Source organism: Phyllobates terribilis, unplaced genomic scaffold (assembly GCF_046119375.1).
Source record: "Phyllobates terribilis strain yellow unplaced genomic scaffold, ASM4611937v1 Scaffold_3__8_contigs__length_932513732, whole genome shotgun sequence".
NCBI classification, from domain to species: Eukaryota; Metazoa; Chordata; class Amphibia; order Anura; family Dendrobatidae; genus Phyllobates; species Phyllobates terribilis.
In genome coordinates, this window is record NW_027362763.1 from 490,063,891 (window position 1) to 490,084,077 (window position 20,187).

General features: G+C 43.6%; 1 protein-coding gene across 1 annotated transcript in view; it reads right to left on the bottom strand.

Annotated features, from left to right (window-relative positions):
• The window catches only part of MAN1A1 (mannosidase alpha class 1A member 1), a 202,408-nt gene that overhangs the window by 71,114 nt on the left and 111,107 nt on the right, over positions 1–20,187 (bottom strand). Inside the window, exon 5 of the mRNA XM_073675943.1 lies at positions 13,636–13,730. Coding sequence (XP_073532044.1) covers positions 13,636–13,730 — 95 coding nt within the window. The remainder of the gene's footprint in view (positions 1–13,635; positions 13,731–20,187) is intronic.

The window sequence follows — 20,187 nt, forward strand, 5'->3', positions numbered from 1 at the left end:
GAATGGAACTATACAGATTTCAGAATGTGACTTGCAGTGCTCTTGCCAATATTTTTTATTCCATGATGGATTCATTATTGTGTTGCGAGATCCTACGAAGTTGTACCATCTAAATACAATTGACAGCCAGTCAATAGAAAAGACAGAAGCAGTTTTAAAAGGGTGCTCCAGGAATTATGGTCTAACCTTATGGGCCAGATATGGGAAAACTAGGGCCCGCAGGCAACATCTGGCCCTTTGGCTGTTCTTGTCCAGACCCGGTCAGCCAAAAGCCTGGAAATCAAATCTAACACGGCAAGTGTTCTCAGTAGCATCTCAGTGTGCACCTGACCTGCATACACACCAAAGGCCCCCATACACATTACACTAATGTCAATACTGATGAGTTCGGACAACAGTCTCGCGTGTATGGGGCGCCGGCCCACTCATAGTTGGGAGAGATGCATGTCCCATTTCAGACTGCCGATCACATTGGTCTCCCAGAGATGAGCTGCTAGCTGACGTGTCAGCTGAACGAGCGCTCCTGTGTATGGGAGAGTTGGCTGAGATGGCCAATAGCCATCTAATGTGTATTGCTGACTTAAGGCACAAGTCAAGAATGCACGTAATAGTGAAGGAATAGCGGAAAGAAAGAAGAAATGTAATGTAGAAAACAGCAAGTACAGGAAGAACAATAATGGGAGAAGGAGAAAAAGCGTAAGATTGTGAGAAACAAAGATATCGACAGAGACACAGATCAGGATACGGATAGAGACCATGGGAGAGAATATTGTAGTATCACAGCTGATCAAGATACATCTATGCTCATTATACTTTGCTCAAACCAAGTCCTGCCACTTTGTGCTTCATGGTGGGGCCAACTATATATATTCACCTTCCCACCTGCTTGTTTTCCCTCTATCTCCACCCTCCTCTTCTTTGATTGACAGCTCTGGCTTGATAGAGGCAGAGGAGGGAGGAGATAGATGGAAACCAAGCAGGTGGGAAAGTGTGTATAAAGATTAGTCCTGCCATGAAGCACCGAGCGCCTGTACTGTGAACAGTCATTCTGTGCTGACAGAGTCCCTTTAAGGCTGAATTGCAGGAGCATATGATTTATAAACTTCATAAAAAGAAGTAAACTATATGGTGTTAATTAGCAGTTACTGGTAAGAATACATATTACATAATACATATTACAATAGGGCTTATTGTATTAGCAATAGTAACTAGTCAGACTTAAATCTGCTCAATATTAACCCCTTAATGACTGGGCCATTTTCCGTTTTTTTGTTCCCTTCTTCCCAGAGCCATAACTTTTTTATTTTTTCGGTCAATATGGCCGTGTGAAGGCTCATTTTTTGCGAGGCAAGGTGTACTTTTGATCAACATCACTGGTTTTACCATATTGTGTACTGGAAAACAGGAAAAAAAATCCAAGTGCAGTGAAATTGCAAAAAAAAAAAAGTGCAATTTCACAGTTTTTGTTTTTTGTTACTAGGTTCACTAAATGCTAAAACTGACCCTGCCATTATTATTCTCCAGGTCATTACGAGTTCGTAGATACCAAACATGTATAGGTATTTTTTTTTTATATTTATGAGGTGAAAAAAAATTCCCCCCCAAAAAATGGGGCCATTTTCCGAGACCCGTAGCGTCTCCATTTTTCGTGATCTGGGGCCGAGTGAGGGCTCATTTTTTGCGCGCCGAGCTGCAGTTTTTTTTTTTATACCCTTTTGGAGTTGATCCGAGGTTTTGATCGCCCGTTATTGCATTTTATTGCAATGTTGCGGCCACCAAAAAAACTTAATTCTGGCGTTTAGAATTTTTTTCTCGTTACGCCGTTTACCGATCGGATTAATTTTTTTCATATTGATAGATCGGGCGATTCTGAAAGCAGCGATACCAAATATGTGTAGGTTTGATTTTTTTTTTATTATTTTGAATGGGGCGAAAGGGAGGCGATTTAAACTTTATATATTTTTCATTAATATTTAAAAAAATATATATATTTTTTTACTTTCTGCATGCTTCAATAGTCTCCATGGCAGACTAGAAGCTGCAATTGTTTGACTGCCTCTGCTACACACAGGCGATGATCAGATCGCCTGTGTGTAGCAGAATTGCTCACTTGCTATGAGAGCTGACCGCTGTGTGGCACTCATAGCAATCTCAACATGACAACCGCATGGGTCTCCTGCAGACCCAGAGTTGTCATGCCGACCTAACTGCGACCCACGATCATGTGACGGGGTTGCTGATGGGTGGAGAGAACGACGCACTTCTGGGAAGCTCGAGTTAAATGCCGCTGTCAGAGATTGACAGCGGCATCTAACTAGTTAACAGCTGTGGGTGGATCGCGATTCCACCCGCGGCTGTTGCGGGCACATGTCAGCTGTATAAATCAACTGACGTGCTCAAACGGAGATATGACGTGTGTCGTACTATTACAGCTCACATCATAAAGGGGTTATGTAAAACAATCATTAATACAAAGTAAAAATAATAATAAATACGGTATATAGCAGAATTAACCCCTTAGTGTTGGGAGCCAATTTTACCCCCTTATTTGGCGAGGTCAAATTTTTAAAATCTGACCAGTGTCACTTATGTGTTAATAACACGAATGCTTCAACGTATCCCAGTGATTCTGAGCTTGTTTTTTCATGTCACATTATATTTTATGATAATGGTAAATTTCTGTAAAATTAGGTCAATATGCTGAGCTTCTTTATAAAAATATCAGAAATGTAACAAATTTCCTAAAACTTGTAATTTTCAAACTTTGAATGACTATCCCTTTAATCCAGATAGTCATACCACACAAACATCAATAAATAACATTTCCCTCATGTCTGCTTTACTTCAGCACCATTTGTAAAATATCCTTTCATTTTGTTAGCATTTTAATAGGTTTAAAAAAGTAGCAGTAATTTTTCATTTTTCCAAGGAAGTTTACAAAATATATTTTTTTAGGGACCTGTTCAGTTTTGAAGTGACTTTGTGAGACCTATATATTGGAACCCACCCCCCACCCCCAAAAGTGAGATCATTACAAAAACCAGGGAGAGAAACTGGAGAGGAGACAAAGCGCAAACAGGGTCTTATCTGGGTAACAGGGTTATAGGATATGCACAGTTGTGTGCACACAACCACCGATGATGCTTAAGGCTGCTGCAGACCCACAAGGAGATGAGTAAATGAATAGAAAAACAAGTGGGCTAATCTGCGCTGCCGTGGAAGAAAAGAGGAGTTGTCAAATCCAATTTGAGGCGGTTTATTGTAAGCGTTTCGAAGTATACAACTTCATTCTTAGGCAGTGAAGTTTCCAATATGAGTTCTGGTTACACTAATACAATGCACTATAGAGAACAATGAACTTTTGCGTTGCATAAAAACATCATTTCACCTAATGAACAAGTGTTTTGCTTGTTCAAATTGGGTAATTGGCAGCCTTTTTATAATGAAAGATAATAGGGAAACCAACGTTCTTAATTGTCTTCCAATGGAAATGCAGCTTAAGACTGAAGGGGATGCAGCACAATGGACCCTTCAGTCAACGGATCTACAGTAGTTATGGGGAGTCTGATGACCAGAATACATATTTAGCTACTTAGGACATTTTATAATCATAGGCCCATGCTGTATTGCGTGCTGAGCTCAAGTTTCTTTTCACCAAGATGCCAGTCCTGGTCCAACTGCAACTGAATCTTAAAGTGGAGAACCCTTTTAATACTAAGGAGAGGGTGGATTAAGGGTCTTTACCGGTTTTCTTTTATACAGAACCAACTGCGAAATTTAAAGAGGCATTCTACTACTAGAATATAGGTCATCAACATCAATAGAATACCCATTCTATTTTGCCATCAAAAACACTGAAAAAAAATGGTACCTGCGTTTTTTCAGCGTTTTTTTTTCACCACCCATTACTTCCTAAGGGTGAAAAAACGCTGAAAAAATGCAGAAAGAAGTGGCATGCTCTATTTTCCAAAAACCCAACCAAGGCAGAAAATACTGAACAAAAAAAAACCATGAAATGTGAACAGAGAATTCATGTTTCTCATAGGCTTTGCTGGTACTGCAAAAGGCAGCTGAAAATTTGCATAAAAATCTGCAGCAAAAAAAGCCGAAAAAAACAATTATGTGTGAACATAGCCTAAAGCGAACTTTAGATAGCTGTCGGCTGAACCATGATTCTAAGCCATCTTGTCAGACTCCTCCATACATAGGAGCGCTCGCTATGCTGAGGGCTCCTGTTCTCTATGAAACAGCCGCTGCCAGACCTCTCTGGGGGGCGGCTTAAATAAATCGGACTGCAGTGTGAAATTGGATATACTAGACCCTCATCTTCCCGACAATCAGCAGTCAGGTGCCCTCCACATGTCAGATTGTTGGCCAAATATGTTATCAGCGGCTTCAGCTGACATTAGTATTTATAGGGTCCTTTAGGATAGGTCATCAATATCATTAGTGGTAAACCGCTTTAACCCTTTGCTAAAAGATACAATGACTGCCTGAGGTAGAATGAGCTTACTGCAGATTAGATATTATAAGCAGTAAGTAATAAACCCCTGGATTACTTCTAAATCTGTCTGACTTTTTTTTTTTTTTATAAAGGGCTAATCCGGTCCATATACCCTAGTACACATTAACGTGCAAGCAAATAGTAGTCTCTGCTTTCTAAATAATAGCCCCTCTCACATTAAAGTAATGAGGAGTGTAAAAAAAATTGGCATCAAGTCACTGGTCTAAAGCTTGGGAACAAAGCCACAAGGATATATCCGGCAATCAGAAACGTTAGTAAACCTATGCTTGTATACAGAAACCTGACTCCATTTGTGTCATCAAAAATGCTCATAGAAACAATTGTATGTGTAATTTAAACCGAATGCGGTACATTTTAGGGTCTCTGACAAACCAATCCATATGACACCCAGTACCAGAATGACCTTCAGGCATCCTGAGCGGCTAGATTTACAGAAACAATTAAGACAATGTTGGTCGGAAATAGCTTTTTAAAGATGTCTAATAATGGACGTTTCAAGAGTTTTGAGGACAAATGCAATTAGAAATGCCGTAAAATGGAGAAAGGTAAAGTGAAACATTCATTTAGCAACAGACCGATTTAATAGCTTTGCTTATATTACTGCCAACTTGTCTGCCAATGCCATACTGTTAAGTCCTCAAGTGGTTCAAAATTAAATTTGGCTGCTGGTTTTAACTAAATTGTAATTAGAAAATCTAAGTAGTAAAATTAAATTAGTTTAGATATTTTGGTATATATTTAAAAGGACATTATACATAAACATTCAGAGGTTCAGGAAAGAAAATAATAAAGTCATTGCAGGGTTTTTTTCTGCTTGCATCAGAATCCATAAAAGTGAATTATTACATATAGTTCTAGTCCTGGTCTTCACAGCGACACAAATACACAAAATTCAGTTTTACTTCTGTATGGTCCATGCATTTGCCATGAAATGCTCACAATGCATACATTGTATATTGATGGGTTATGCCGCCAATACGAGTTTGGTGGGGGTTTAGCATCTGCCACCCCCACTGATTGGCTGATGGCCGCTCTATGTATGGGGTGAAACACAGCCCTGTAAATTGTTTAGTGGCCTCTCCAAAGTATTCTGCTTTATCTCACAATTACCGGTAAGTCAAGTGGACACTAAGCAATGGATAGGACTGCGGAGTTCTGCCCAGTGTGTTAATGTCCTCCCATACACATTACACTAATTTTGGCTCAACCCGCAGATATTTTGTGTTTGGCCGACACGCTAATGTGTATGGGATCCCCGGACGATTGTCAGGGGAGCTAAGGGTCCGGAGTGTCTGATTTCAGACTGATGATCCTTTTGTTCTGGCGGAAATAAGCCGCCTCCTGACACCAGGCGACAACTCTCTCAGCACACAGGAGCGCTCGATCGGCTGTGTTCTTTATGGGAGACTGACTACCATCTTATTTGTATGGACGACTGCCAGTGCTTATATCAGCTGATTAGTGGGAGTGTCGGGGGTCAGACCACCACTGTTCTTATATTGATGACCTATACTGCGGAGAGATTTTTTCCCAACGTATGTACCAAACTTTGAAATAAGAGAAATCTACATCACTTTTAGATTGTGCTCACCTTCACAGACCTGACAGATTACACTGTGGCATGAAATACTACTATCTCTCCCTTTCCGCCTACAAATCCTATTTCATAGGCATTAGGCTCTTTTTATTGCTGCCCTAATACAAACTCCAATTCATATTCCAAACAGGAGATCGCGGCTTAGAGAGCTCATTCACATATGGGTGTTAAACTCAGAATACAAAGAGACCATAAGATAAGATCTTATTCAGCCATAATCTAATCCACAAAGAACATTGTCCGCTTCATACTGGGAAATGTATATACGTGAAATTAGATTAGTGAAATAGATATGGTGTTATTCTGTGAAACTGGAGCTGGACAGAATGTAAACACCACCCATTGTCTATCCAACCTTACAACTGGCACCAAAAGCAAAAGCACTGGTCTGCATTACATCATTTCTCACAGTACCCAAATCTCACCACTATTTTGTCCTACAATTCGCTAGGCCCTCATTAAGGACAATTGTCCACCATCAAGTCTACTACATGATTCTGTACTAGAACTAAATTTACTTGTGCACAGTTCATCAGTGGTTAAAGGATGGGAAAATATTGACTCAGATATGGAGTCAACAGTAATTATGCATGATAAATTAAAATATATAGACACCTATATACACATTGGAAAAAGCCTTAGTTACTTACCGGTAACGGGATTTTTCGGAGCCCATGACAGCACCACGTGAGAGAGGCGCTCCGCCCATCAAGTACAGGAAACCTACAGGTTAAAAAGGGCGGCCCTCTCTTCCCGCCTCAGTTCAGTTAACAGAGCATGAGAGGACCGCCAAGGTTAGTTATAACAAAACATAATCACATTAAGTACATTACTTTTCATCAATTTCCCGCAAGGGTGTACAAAAAGAAATCAACTCTACGGGAGTGCACAACATCATTGAAGGGAGGGAATATAAGGGTGCTGTCATGGGCTCCGAAAAATCCCGTTACCGGTAAGTAAACAGGCTTTATTCGGTCTCCCATGACAGCACCACGTGAGAGAATTACAGACACGAAGGAAATTAGGGAGGGACCACAGCTTGAAGCACCCTTCTCCCGAAAGGGAGATCTGCAGAGCCACCCAGATCCAATCTATAGTGCCTATAGAAAGTAGAGGGAGAAGACCAAGTGGCAGCCTTAAAAATTTCCTCAATGGAAAGCCCTGTCTTCTCCGCCCAGGAGGTTGATACCGCTCTGGTAGAATGCGCCCTCAATCCCTCCGGTATCTCTTTATCCCCTGAGGAGTATGCGAGGGAAATGGCCTCCTTGATCCATCTAGCGATTGTAGCCTTTGAGGCCTTACAACCCTTTCTAACCCCCTGATAGCAAATAAATAGGGACTTATCCTTTCTAAATCCACGTGATACTTCTAAGTACTTTAGTACGCACCTCCTAACGTCTAAAGTGTGAAGCCTCTCTTTTTGATTTTTGGGCGGGAAGCAAAAAGTCGGGAGAACTATCTCCTGGGTTCTATGGAATCGAGTGGCCACTTTAGGAAGAAAGGCTGGATCAGGTTTTAATATAATCCTATCGTCCAGAATTTGCGTAAATGGAGGACATATTGAAAGGGCCTGTAGGTCACTGACTCTCCTGGCTGAAGTTAGGGCTACTAACAGGACCGTCTTTAGGAAAATAATTTTGGGGGAGACTAAATCTAGTGGCTCAAAAGGAGGACTGGTCAAGGCATCTAATACAAAATTCAAATCCCAGGGAGACATCTTTACTTTGGTAATGGGTCTACACCTAAAGGAAGCTTTTATAAAACAGGCTATCCAATAGTTATCTGCAATATTGGAAGAAAATAAAGCCCCCAACGCCGACACCTGTACTTTTAAGGTACTGGTAAAGAGACCCAATTCTAAGCCCCGCTGCAGAAATTCCAGAATTTTCCCAATAGGGGGCCCCTCCTCCACCTTAACTTCTGCAAAGGACAGAAACTTCCTCCAGGTCCTGGCATAAATACGGGTGGTAACAGGTTTTCTGCTAGCCAGGAGAGTATTCACTACATTTGCGGGGAATCCTTTGTTGGTCAATAACACCCTCTCAAATTCCACGCCGTCAAATGTAGACTCGGGGTTGGAGGATGGGAAAGTGGCCCCTGAGTGAGGAGGTCCGGAATCTCCGGAAGAACCCAGGGATCTGATATGGACATCTTCCGGAGACAAGGGAACCACGGTCTTTTGGGCCAAAAGGGGCATATGAGTATCACTCTGGCCCGGTCTGCCCTGACCTTTCTTATCACCGCTGGGAGCAGGATCATGGGAGGGAAGGCATATGCCAGAGGAAATCTCCAGGGAACCATGAAGGCGTCCACTGCCAGGGGTTCTTCTCTGGGGTCTAAGGAACAAAAATTTTCCACTTTCCGATTGGCTCTTGTTGCGAATAAGTCCACAGTCGGAAGGCCCCACATTTCTACGATTCTGGAGAATATTCGCGTATTTAGGGACCACTCTCCCTCTTTTACGGAAGTACGGCTGAGGAAATCCGCTGTGATGTTTTCCTTCCCTTTTAGATGAGTAGCCGAAAGAGAGGGACAATGATCTTCGGCTTTCAGCAGAAGTGCGTTCGCTACCCTCATCAAGTTTCTTGAGCGGGTTCCCCCTTGGTGGTTTATGTAAGCTACCGTGACTTGATTGTCCGAGAGTATACGGACATGCTGGCCCTTGAGTGGAGATAGTCTAGACTTTTCTAAATTTAGAAACCACCCCAAGCTCTTTAAGACCAACATGGTCTCCCGCAGGTGGGTCTCGCACTGAACCAACGAGTTCCCCACTATCAGGAGATCATCCAGGTAAGGGATAATTAGAATGTCCCTTTCTCTTACATGTGCCATAACTTGCGCCATTACTTTAGTAAAAACTTGCGGGGCTATAGCTAAACCGAAGGGGAGTGCAGTGTATTGAAAGTGTTTAACCACCCCGTCAATTTCAATGGCCAGCCTCAAGTATTTCTGATAATCACTATGAATTGGGATATGGTAATATGCATCATTGAGATCGAGCACTACCATATAGCAGTGGGGAAAAAGTAACTTTATTACGGATTTTAAAGACTCCATTTTAAAGGTGTGTATTTCAAGGAAATTATTCAGGGATTTCAAATTTATGATTGTCCTGAAACTTCCATCCGGTTTCGGAACCAAGAAGAGCGGGGAGTAGAAACAAAGACCCTTTTCAGCCTCCGGAACCTCAATCAGGACGTGCTTTCTTATTAGGGTTTGTACTTCCGAAACGAGGGCAGCCTGGCGTTCTGGGGAAGAACTTTTCGACCCCTTTCGTCAGACTTGTCTTGCTCCCTGAAATATCTCTTCCGGAAAAATTTCCTCTTCCGGAACGATCTCTTAAAGGAGGGTAGAGGTATTGATGGAAACCCCCTCTTAGGTTCCCCAGCTTTCTCCAATAAGTCATCCATGGTCTGACCAAAGAGGTATTCTCCTTCGCATGGGATTGTGCACAGTCTGGATTTAGTCTGTAAATCCCCTGGCCAGCATTTAATCCACAAGGCTCGCCGAGCCGCATTTGACAGTGCTGCTGATTTTGCTGCCAACCTTACCGAGTCCACAGATGCATCCGCAAGAAAAGCTGCCGCCCCCTGAACCAGTGGAAGGGAAGAAATAATGTCTTTCCTAGAAGTCCCATCCTTCAACTGACTGTCTAGCTGTTCAAGCCACACCATCAGGGCTCTGGACGTGCAGGTAGCTGCTACTGTTGGTCTCAGTGCTCCCGCAGCTGTCTCCCATGCCCCTTTCAAGAAAGTATCAGCCCGTCTGTCTAGGGGGTCTCTCAATGCACCCATATCATCGAACGGGAGGGAAGTTCTTTTCGCTGCTTTGGTAACAGCAACATCCAGCTTGGGTGCTTTTAACCAGGAGGAACACATAGCATCCTCAAATGGATATTTCCTTTTAAAGGATGGAGGAACACTACCCTTCTTGTCAGGTTTCCTCCACTCCTTATCAATGAGGTCTTTCACCTTTGAATTTACAGGAAAGACCCTTCTTTTCTTTAGCCCCAGACCACCAAACATAACATCCTCAGCTGATTTCTCTGCCCTCGTGTCCACTATCCCCATTGTAGATCGGACGGCTTTTACTAGGGCATCGACCTCCTTCAGGGGAAAGCACTGTCCATCTGGCTCATTGTCAGAGGAAGAGAAGGCGGAGGAGGAGGCGACCGACAGTTCAGAGTCTGAACCCGGCTGGGTTTCTTGAGGAATATGCCCAGACTCTGAACCCTGCAATGCTTTGCCTATTTCTTCCCTTATTAAAGTTCTTAGGCCTAGGGAAAAATCTGGGGTTTCCTCTGACATCATTTTGCTGATACAAAGCTGGCATAACCTTTTGCTATATGAATCAGGGAGTGAACAGCTGCATAAGGCACATTCTTTGTGCTTGGATTTCGAGGAACATTTCTTACTCTAAAAGAAAGTTATAGATAGAAAGAAGGAGGAAACATTAGTAGAACTTTCACGAAGATTCCACTCACCCCACAGAGCCTTCGGTACCGTAGAAGCAGAGGAATCCAACATGCATGGCGAGGAATCACGCCGCACCGGACCGACCTTCCTGCTCTTAGTGACAGCTCTTCTAGCTGAACGACCAGACCCTAGCCGGGAATGGCGCTGCGCCACTAGTTGTGAGGGCTCCCCAGAGGGCTGCTCCTGCAGCAGATGTTGTTGCCTAGGTGACAGCTCTTGTGAAACTTCCATAACTTACAGTGTAAGAATGGGCTGGGAAGCACCTCTGTATGTTACCAGACCCTTTATATACTGGCCATACCAGTACCATGTGTGGGTGTGTGCTTTTTTTTTTTTTTTTTACCCAGGAGGGCGTTACCTGCTCCTTGGTCTTCCTCCCCAGGTGGCCAGGTGGGTTCCAGGTGGGCTCCTCGCCGCCAGGTCCTTAATCCCCCGGCGTTCAGCTGCTCGCGCGCAAGATTCAAACGAGCTCCGCCCCTTCTGGTGACGTCATAAGGACTTCCTGCCCGGCGCACCGGAAGTCACGTCAGTAGGTCGCGCCTGTCACGTGCCCCGCCGGCGCGACCTGGATCTCCTGCAAATTGTAGCGGGGGGAGGAAGCCCGCTAGCGGCCCCACACCTGGCGGACATCTACCTCCCCGTGAGGCGATGTCGCGCCCGCAGCAACGCTCACGGAGGCGCCCCACTGAGCCCTACCGTGGAGTCTCCAGAGGACCGGGACGGACCGGCTCCAACCACCTGCTGTGGCCCTCTCTGGGACAGGAGTCCATCTTCTGCAGGTAAGCCAGCGAGGTCTCCCATCATGGACAGGAAACCTAAACTGAGGCGGGAAGAGAGGGCCGCCCTTTTTAACCTGTAGGTTTCCTGTCCTTAATGGGCGGATCCTCTCTCTCACGTGGTGCTGTCATGGGAGACCGAATAAATATAGCTATTATGAGTAAAGGAATGTACAGTATCAGCCTCTCAAGCCACGACCACTCATCTAAACACAATGGCCTGCTGCAGTGGAGCATGGAGAGGTCTGGGTATAGTCATGGACAGTTCCAGGTAGACAAGGGTGGAGCATGGAGAGGTCTGGGTATGGTCATGGACAGTTCCATGTGGACAAGGATCAGATCAGGCATTTATCATTTTACTTGGCTGCACAGATGAAGAGGAATATGTATGGCTGAATCGGCACAGGTCAATATTGCTAATTCCTGAATGCAGAGTTTTAAACTCACAGTTCGGCCAAGTCCCCCCAGTCTCTCATGTTTTGTGACTTGTGTTTAGTTACTCCACACATATGAAGTAAGATATACTCCCATCGCCAGAGGAAGCAGCGTTTTTTTTCTGTCCTCTTGTGGGATGAGGAACACACAAAAACACATTCCAATTTTTACTGTCCAAAGAAAAAGAAATCCTAACTTTAAAAGAGGACTTCTCGCCACATTTTTCATGGTAAACTGGCCACATTAAGATAAAATGGCTGAACTTTTTCTCATCACCACTGCAGAGATATTAACAAAGGTGTCCACTACTTTTTCATTGAGGACCATCAATGTCTGATCGGTCGGGGTCTGACACCCAGCATCCCCACCGATCAGCTATTATTGGTGTCCGCCGGCTAGAAGTACTCACTTTCGGAGATGGCCGTCTTCTGATATAGTCCGCGGCAGGGTACTACACAGTCTCTAAATCAATTCAATAGGAGGCAGATGTGTAGTACCCTGCCACAGCCACTAATCAGAAGATGGCCAGCAACCCACGCGAGCACTTGCGGCCAGCGGCCGCCACCACCGATAACAGCTGATTGGCGGGGGTGCTGGACGCCGATCGATCAGACATTGATGACCTATCCTAAGAATAGATTATAAATGAAAAAGTAGCGGACAACCTCTAACATACAAATTAAAATTAACTATAATCAACAGGGTGTTAACAGATTTCTCTCGAGGCATTACTTTTTTCCCCCCTGCATTATACTGCCCAATCATAAAACAGGAGGCGTCTTGCAATGAAGAAAAAAAAAATGCCCCCAGAAAAGCTTAGAACTGGCTTTCTCTATGTGACATGGTAATACTGATGTAATTAACCAGGTCACACAGATCTGACTGCCGGCAATTATTAACAAGTACAAGTGCAGGGGGAGTGGAGCACAGCTGTGTGACATTGCATATACCACTCTGCACCTATCCTAGACACCCAACTCTGATCTCCTCCCCAGGCCAAACAGATCTCACTGCCAACACTTACTGACTGTACAAGTGAAGGGGGAGGAGAGCACAGATGTTGTATGTATGTATGTATGTATGTATGTATGTATGTATGTATGTATGTATGTATGTTCGTTCCGGCAATGAGATCTGTGTGGCCTGGTTAGACATGTCAGTTTTACCAGACCACACATAGGAAGCCGCTTCTGATTTCTTCCCCCGTATGAAACTGCCTGCTCATGATTGGGCAACATAATGCAGGGGAAAAGTAAACTCCCCCCAGAGAAGAATCTCTGCTAATGCCCCCTTAGCTATAGAGGGAATTAGCGACTAAACTTTACAAGCCAATATCTCCACAGCAGAGATAACAAAAATAATCAAATAAAACGTGTTATTCAGATCGCAAACCACTTCAGAACAATGTGGTCAGATAAGCATGTAAAAAATGGTGAAAGGTCCTCTTTAAACAGTTTTCCTCAACATACTTACTACAGTGAGAACTCTGAAGTGTATATGGCAAAGTACAAACGTTAATGTCTCAAGTACCCATCATTCCTAATATCACGACAAGTAATTCTGGCACTCTAAATCAGCTTGTAGCATAAAGACACTCACTTAACATCTACCACCTCAAAAGAAATTTCCACTGGCAGATCGCTCAAGGGCTACTAGAATAATTTCTGGCAGAGTGAAAATCGTGTCTTACTTTTCCACTCATTTTTATAGTTTTATAATAAAGCTAGATAAAAGGAACCTTATCCAATACAGAAAAAGAAATCAGCAGAGATAAAATGAAACAAAATATGCCACACTGAAACATAAAAACACACATATAGGATTTACCTCTTCATGTTTAACAACGCCCAAGGAATTCCAGTCGGTGTATTGAAAGCAGGCAACAGTTTCTCTCCAAGTTCTACTGCTTTTCTTCTAAATATCTATTAAATAATAAAAACAATCCTTCAGGTGCTTGTATGGCATCCAACAGGCACTTTCTACAATTGTCAATATAATTACATTTTAAGATGAAGTTAAAGGCGTGGTCTGAGGTTTGAACTAATTTTCCTCCTAAACCTCTATTTAATGTCATAATCTAAACTATTTTCTAATATACTTTAAAAATTCCCAATCCTTCCATAACTACACCAATTGCTTTTATGTTTTTTTTCCCCACTTCCTTTTAGAATCCCTGTGCATGCTGGGATACTCAAACATTCATCAGGGTGAGAGGCTGTGGTCACTATGCTCCCTCCCTGAAATTAAGAGTTATCAGTGATGCCATTTTCAGGGGCTGGCCTAGTCCCAGCATGTTGTGCACTGTGCACAATGACAGCAGGCGCTCGGTTGCCGGCTCAGATCAGCAGTAAGAACCGGCACCAGAGCGCACTGTCAGAATACCCGGCATGCAGAGACTAGTGCCACCCCTGTATGTCACTGTTCTCTGCACGCCAGGTATTCTGACAACGCGTTTTGTTGCCGACTCGTTACTGCTGATCTGAGCCGGCAACAGAGAGCACCGTCATTGTGCACATCGCATAGGGACTAGCTCCGCCCCTGTAACGAACGTCACTGATGACGTTTCGTTTCAGAGAGGGGGTAGGGGCTGCGGAAGTAACAGCAGCATCTGCCCCCTTATGGCACTTGAGTATCCTAGCCTGCACTAGGATATTCTCAAAGCATCATCAAAAGGAAGTGGAAAAAAAGAAAAGAAAAACTTCAATTTTTAATTTAAATTATAGTTTAAATTACGGCATTAAATAGATGGGTATTTAGGAGGAAAAGTAATTTGGACCACTCCTTTAACACAGAAATCATTGCAGGATAATGAAAACTGTGGTAATTTACTATTATAATTCAATGTGCATTACTATAGAATACACATTACATGGGTTTTCTGGTTATAGCACTGGCCACCAAAGGCCATAACTTGAGATCCCCTTGATAAGAATGTAACTTTTAAAACATGTTCATGCATGTACGAGTCCTACATGCATGTCAATTGTACAACTTCTGGCCAGCTGTCAGAAAAAGAGTCCATCAGCCAGAAGGGAGTCACTAAAAAGAATGGCTTCAGCAAAGGCAGATTTCACGTTAATGTGTACTGTAATGTAGTCTAGTATATTTAAATAGGTGTGATGTAATATTACACTTCACGCAGTAAATTGTGCAGCCACCTACAGGGATAACAGCAGATTTCAGGTGGATATCAGCAGATATATCCATATGGGTATGAAGCCGACCCATGATCAGTTTTCTTGAGACATAATGAACCTATATAGTAGGTGAGGCAATTTAAATGCTCAGTCCTTTCAAAAATCTTTGCATAAATAGAATAAGAATATATTGTCACAAATTTTATCAGAAAAACATGACCCCCTCCCCCCGAACTCTTGTCCCTGTACTCTTCATGAATGATGACAAGAAGAGGCACAGAGGTAGGCAGATCAGTGCTGCAGTCTCTAGTAAGTGTTTATCTCACCTCAGAGCTGGATTCAAAGCTACTCTGCTCAGTCATGCTGTAAAATATGATCCATGCTGCTGCAGCATCTGTCTGTGTGCTACACAGGAGAAAAAGAGCAGGAATCCTATTTACAGTGTATGGGAGATACAACAGCAGCTAATCTTCAGCAACTAAAATCCCCCATACACATAAGAATGCTGTCGGTCGAACGATGGTTTGACTGGCAACTACCTCAGCTCACCCATACATAGAAGTGCTCTCCTGTGTTGTCTGTGAGAGAGACGTGTCTGGTGGCAGTTTGCCCTATAGATATTTATATATTAGACTGTCGATAGCGGCCGGTTCAGCAGGCATTAGTTTAACTCTAAAGTGTATGGGGTTTGGAGGGGGCGCTTAACTCAGAACTGAAAATGAGAGAGCGACTCAATAGGAGAAAACTGCTGACAAATGCTGGATACAAGTCCTATATTGGTCAGAAATAATAGTATTCCTCATGTGCACACATGCCAACTTACTCTAAGGTTATGTGAAAATACTGGAACGCTTTAAAGAGAGCCTGTATGTATGCAAGTTCTATTGCCATATCATAGGCAGCATGAATCAGGGACAGTCTCTTAATACAAGAACCCATGTTTCACTCTGAAATGCTGCAGTGTTTCCGATAAAGCACATTTTAAAACAAGGAGCCTACAAGGACCATGCGGGCACGTGCCAGGCTTTTCCCATGTATGCACAGGGGTCTGTAAGTCGTGCAACGTTCATGTGGAATTTGCCTGTATTGGTAAAGTAGTATTATGATGGCTATGCAACCAGAAATCAAGAGAAAAGTTCCTTACATGGGTAGTTTACTATAAAGGATTTGTGTAGGTAAAATATCAGCCTGAGGGCTATTTAGAGCAGATAACGGATAAGATAAGAGACACTTTAGCAAACACAGCTGGGAAAAACAGAAGATATGTTTCAGCAAAGGGATCCTGGAATTGTGAGGAACCAATGTCAAGTTGTAGATAGACAATTAATGCTTATTTACATCATACTACACTGAACAAATGAGACCCTTTTTATTGCTTGATGCAGGCAGCCTTAGAAGAGTTCTAAAATTCTCTGTAAAGCGGGCCATAGAGAAATACATGATTTAATGAGTTGGACTATATCCATATGTATGAGCTACTGAGCCAAGCAGCCCTGGGTATTCATGTGTTATTGAGCTACAACAAGCTAAATAAATTAAAGAAATAAAATTAAGATATATCATGAAGATGTGAGATTTTATGTTGGACTATAAAATAGCATTATGTGGCAAGCTGAAAAAGGTGTTTCACTTGATGAAAGTCCTGCTGAAAGCTATGGCCTTGTTCACATCATGATTCTCCCCCTTATCGTATATGACTGCAAACATTTCCAATATACTGCATACATTAGGCATTTGTCACAGCCTCTATAACAGCGGCATCTGTCACCTTTCGTTTTAGGAAAAATTTGTATTCAACATGAAATAATTCTCAGAAGTCCTTTTTAGAACAGTGTTGTACAGTTCTGTTATTCCCCAGACATTTATGAATAAATTAACAGAAAGTTCCCATTCCCTTTGTCAAAGAGGTTTGCCCTTAACGGATCGGATAGTGTAGTAAGCACTGTGCCCCCACAGCTGCGCTCACTTGGCAACTCATTCATTTCTTACTAGGAGGAATAAAAGAGGAACAATGCAGACTTCTAGGAAAAGATGTTCCAGATATGCTACATCACTGACAATACAGTCATTTTTCAAAACTACTATCTAAGGAGAGCTGACAGGTACTCTTTAAAGGTGTTGTCCGGTCCAAATCGGTAAATCTTCAGTCACTCTGTATGACTGCCGACTTATGAATCCCTGTAGCACAAGCACTGTGCGCTGCGGGGATTCGCCGGTTTATGACCTGGGACCGCAGATTAGGTTTGCGTTCTACATACTCCCGGCCAGGGGGCGCCGCCTCACTCCATACACTTGTATGGAGCAAGGAGGTGCCCTTTTAGTCGGCCACACCCGCTGGACAGCCACGTCACTGCTCAATACTGCAGACTTATCTTTTTGGACCAGACATATAAGCTTCACTGCTATGAACCCCATTGCATCAAATAGTAATAGGGTTCATACCATTAGGATTCTGCTGCTAATAAAAGAGGATAATTTTAATGTGTCATTCTTCCCTTTTAAATCATGAAATCCTGACTGACCAATCATAAGTCAATAGGATTCATCACAATAAGTCACAGCTCAAGTCTGTCAATACAAAATGACTGTTCAAACCAAGCAGAGGTGCTTGATGCACCCCTGGTATGACCAATCAGTTCAGTCCATCTTCCCACCTACTTGTTTTTCCTCCATCTCCACCTCTTTGATGGACAGCTCTGGCGGAAATGGGAAGGTGCAATGAACAGTTCGGCCATGACAAGGGTGCACCAGGCTCCTGTACTTCATCTTCACAGTCATTTTGTGCCAACAGACTAACTTTTTTTGTCTTGGTGTAACACCACTTCACCAAAACCATACCACTGGTAGCGTTCCTACATATGCGCCATATGACATATGAATATTTTTGTAGCAAAAACTGACGATATTGTAAGTCAGCATATAGTACTGCCTATAGTACAGAATGGACAATAGGATTTTAAAATGTGACGATGTGAATAAATAATTCCATCAAACAGAAAGCCAATGTGAGTTTTCACATTAGGCACACTGATGGAACCAGACAGAACACTAAACAAGATGCATTACTTTCTTTGCAATGTTCAGAGCCATGTCCCAAAAGACCACAAACGGAATCTGTCAGTAAAAAAAAAAAAATGGATAAAGACAGACTATTTCACTTTCATAACAGTTTATTAAGAAACCTTAGCACCAATGATTCAATAGGTTTGTATTCACTTTGTTCCCCAAAACACATGAGGATGCTTGCTAAGAACAATGCTGAACAGCACCATGCAACCTCTCTTTAAGTGTGTAGCAAAAGTGGAATTCATGCATTCATTAATTGCTGGGTCCTATGGTATATTGTTTATGTATTTGAGATAGATATATGTAGGTATGCGAGATAGAGATATATATGCGAGATAGAGATGTATATATTTATATATTACACACCCATATAATTTATACAGTACTGTGCAAAAGGTTTTGGCAGGTGTGCAAAAATGCTGCAAAGTAAGAATGCTTTAAAAATAAGTGTTTGTATTTTTTTAATTGATAGAAATAAACCAAGTGAATAAACAAATATCTAAAATCAAAATCAATATGTGGCAGGACTACCTTTTGCCTTCAAAGCAGCATCAATGTATCAATTCTTCTAGGTAGACTTGCACACAGTTTTTGAAGGAACTGGACAGGGAGGTGTAACATACCTGGCGGCGTCCTTGCATGGTGGTCCATCTCCCACTGTGCAAGAGGGCGCACTTGATCTCCTGTCCAGAATGTCTCTCTGGCTTCCCTCCATGCTGTCTGTTTGTGTCTGTTTCTGCTGCTTAAGGGCGGCGCCCGATCACTTCCTGCCTTTTGTACCTGCTGTGGGTCACACCCCTTGTGCGTCCTCAGCCTATTGCTGTCTGTCACTTGGTATATAGCTCAGCAGCTCCCTTCTATCCCTGCCTGAGCATAGTGTTTCCTTCAGTGTGTGCTTGCACTCTGAAGGTGCCAGGTCCCGTCTCTTGTCTCCTGCTTTTTGTATCAGTTCCCGTGTCTGAACTGAGTCCTGTATGTCTCCTGCTTTGCGGTATCAGCTCCCGTGTCTGAACTGTGTCCTGTATGTCTCCTGCTTTTTGTATCAGTTCCCGTGTCTGAACTGAGTCCTGTATGTCTCCTGCCTTGCGGTATCAGCTCCCGTGTCTGAACTGAGTCCTTTCTGTGTTCTCTTGTCTGTCCTGTCTGAACACGCTCCTAGCCTGTTCCTCCTGCCTTCTAGGGGCCGATTACCTAGACCCGTTCCTGTATCTTGTCTGACCTGTCTGAACTCGCTCCTAGCCTGTTCCTCTCGCCTTCTAGTGGCCGATTTCCTAGACCCGCTCCTGTGTCTGGTCTGTCCTGTCTGAACACGCTCCTTGCCTGTTCGTTCCGCCTCTCTGGGGGCCGTATTCCCAGACCCGCTCCTGTATCCCTCTGCAGTGTCGGTCTCCTCCGTACACTCAGTTCCAGTCTGAACTCTCTCCTGTCCTTTACCTGTTTTGCCTCTATGTCCGTTCCCTTCCTTTTTCTGCAGAGTCTGAACTCGTACCTAACTCCTGCTTGTTGTCTCTGCAAGTACTGTGTGAGTATCTGGCTCTGTCTTTCCCTTCCTGTCTGTTCCGTGTGAACAGAGCCCTGTCCGTTCCGTGTGAACAGAGCCCTGTCCTCCCTGCTCAGCCTTGTCTGCACTCTAGCTGTGCTTGCCTGTAACCCTCTGCCTGTATTGTTCCTGAGTCCCGGTGTGTACTGGGTCCTATCCCGCCTGTGTTCCTACCTGCTAGTGCCTCCCTGTCTGCACTCTAGCTGTGCTTGCCTTTACCCCCCTGCCTGCCTATACCCACCAGTCTGTGTGCCAGCCTACCAGCCTGTTCCTGTATTCCCCTGTGTGGGTCAACAGCCGTGTCCGGGGTCTGTCCTGGAGTAGCACCTGGTCCCTCTGCTCGGTTCCTCCTTGGTGCACTGGCGTCGTATGCCGTCGTGCGACCCTGGTCGGATCGGGTGAATACTTAGTCACGCCCCTCCAGGCATTCACTCTCCGGCACGGTCCAGTGGAATCACTACCAATCACACGCACACGCCGCTTAGCCCGGGCGTGTGCATAACAGGAGGTTGTTTCAAACATCTTGGAGAACTAACCAGAGATCTTCTTTGGATCTATGCTTGTGGAAGTCCTTCTGTCTCTTCAAGTAATCCCACACAGAATCGATTATTATGAGATCAGGGCTCTGTTGGGACC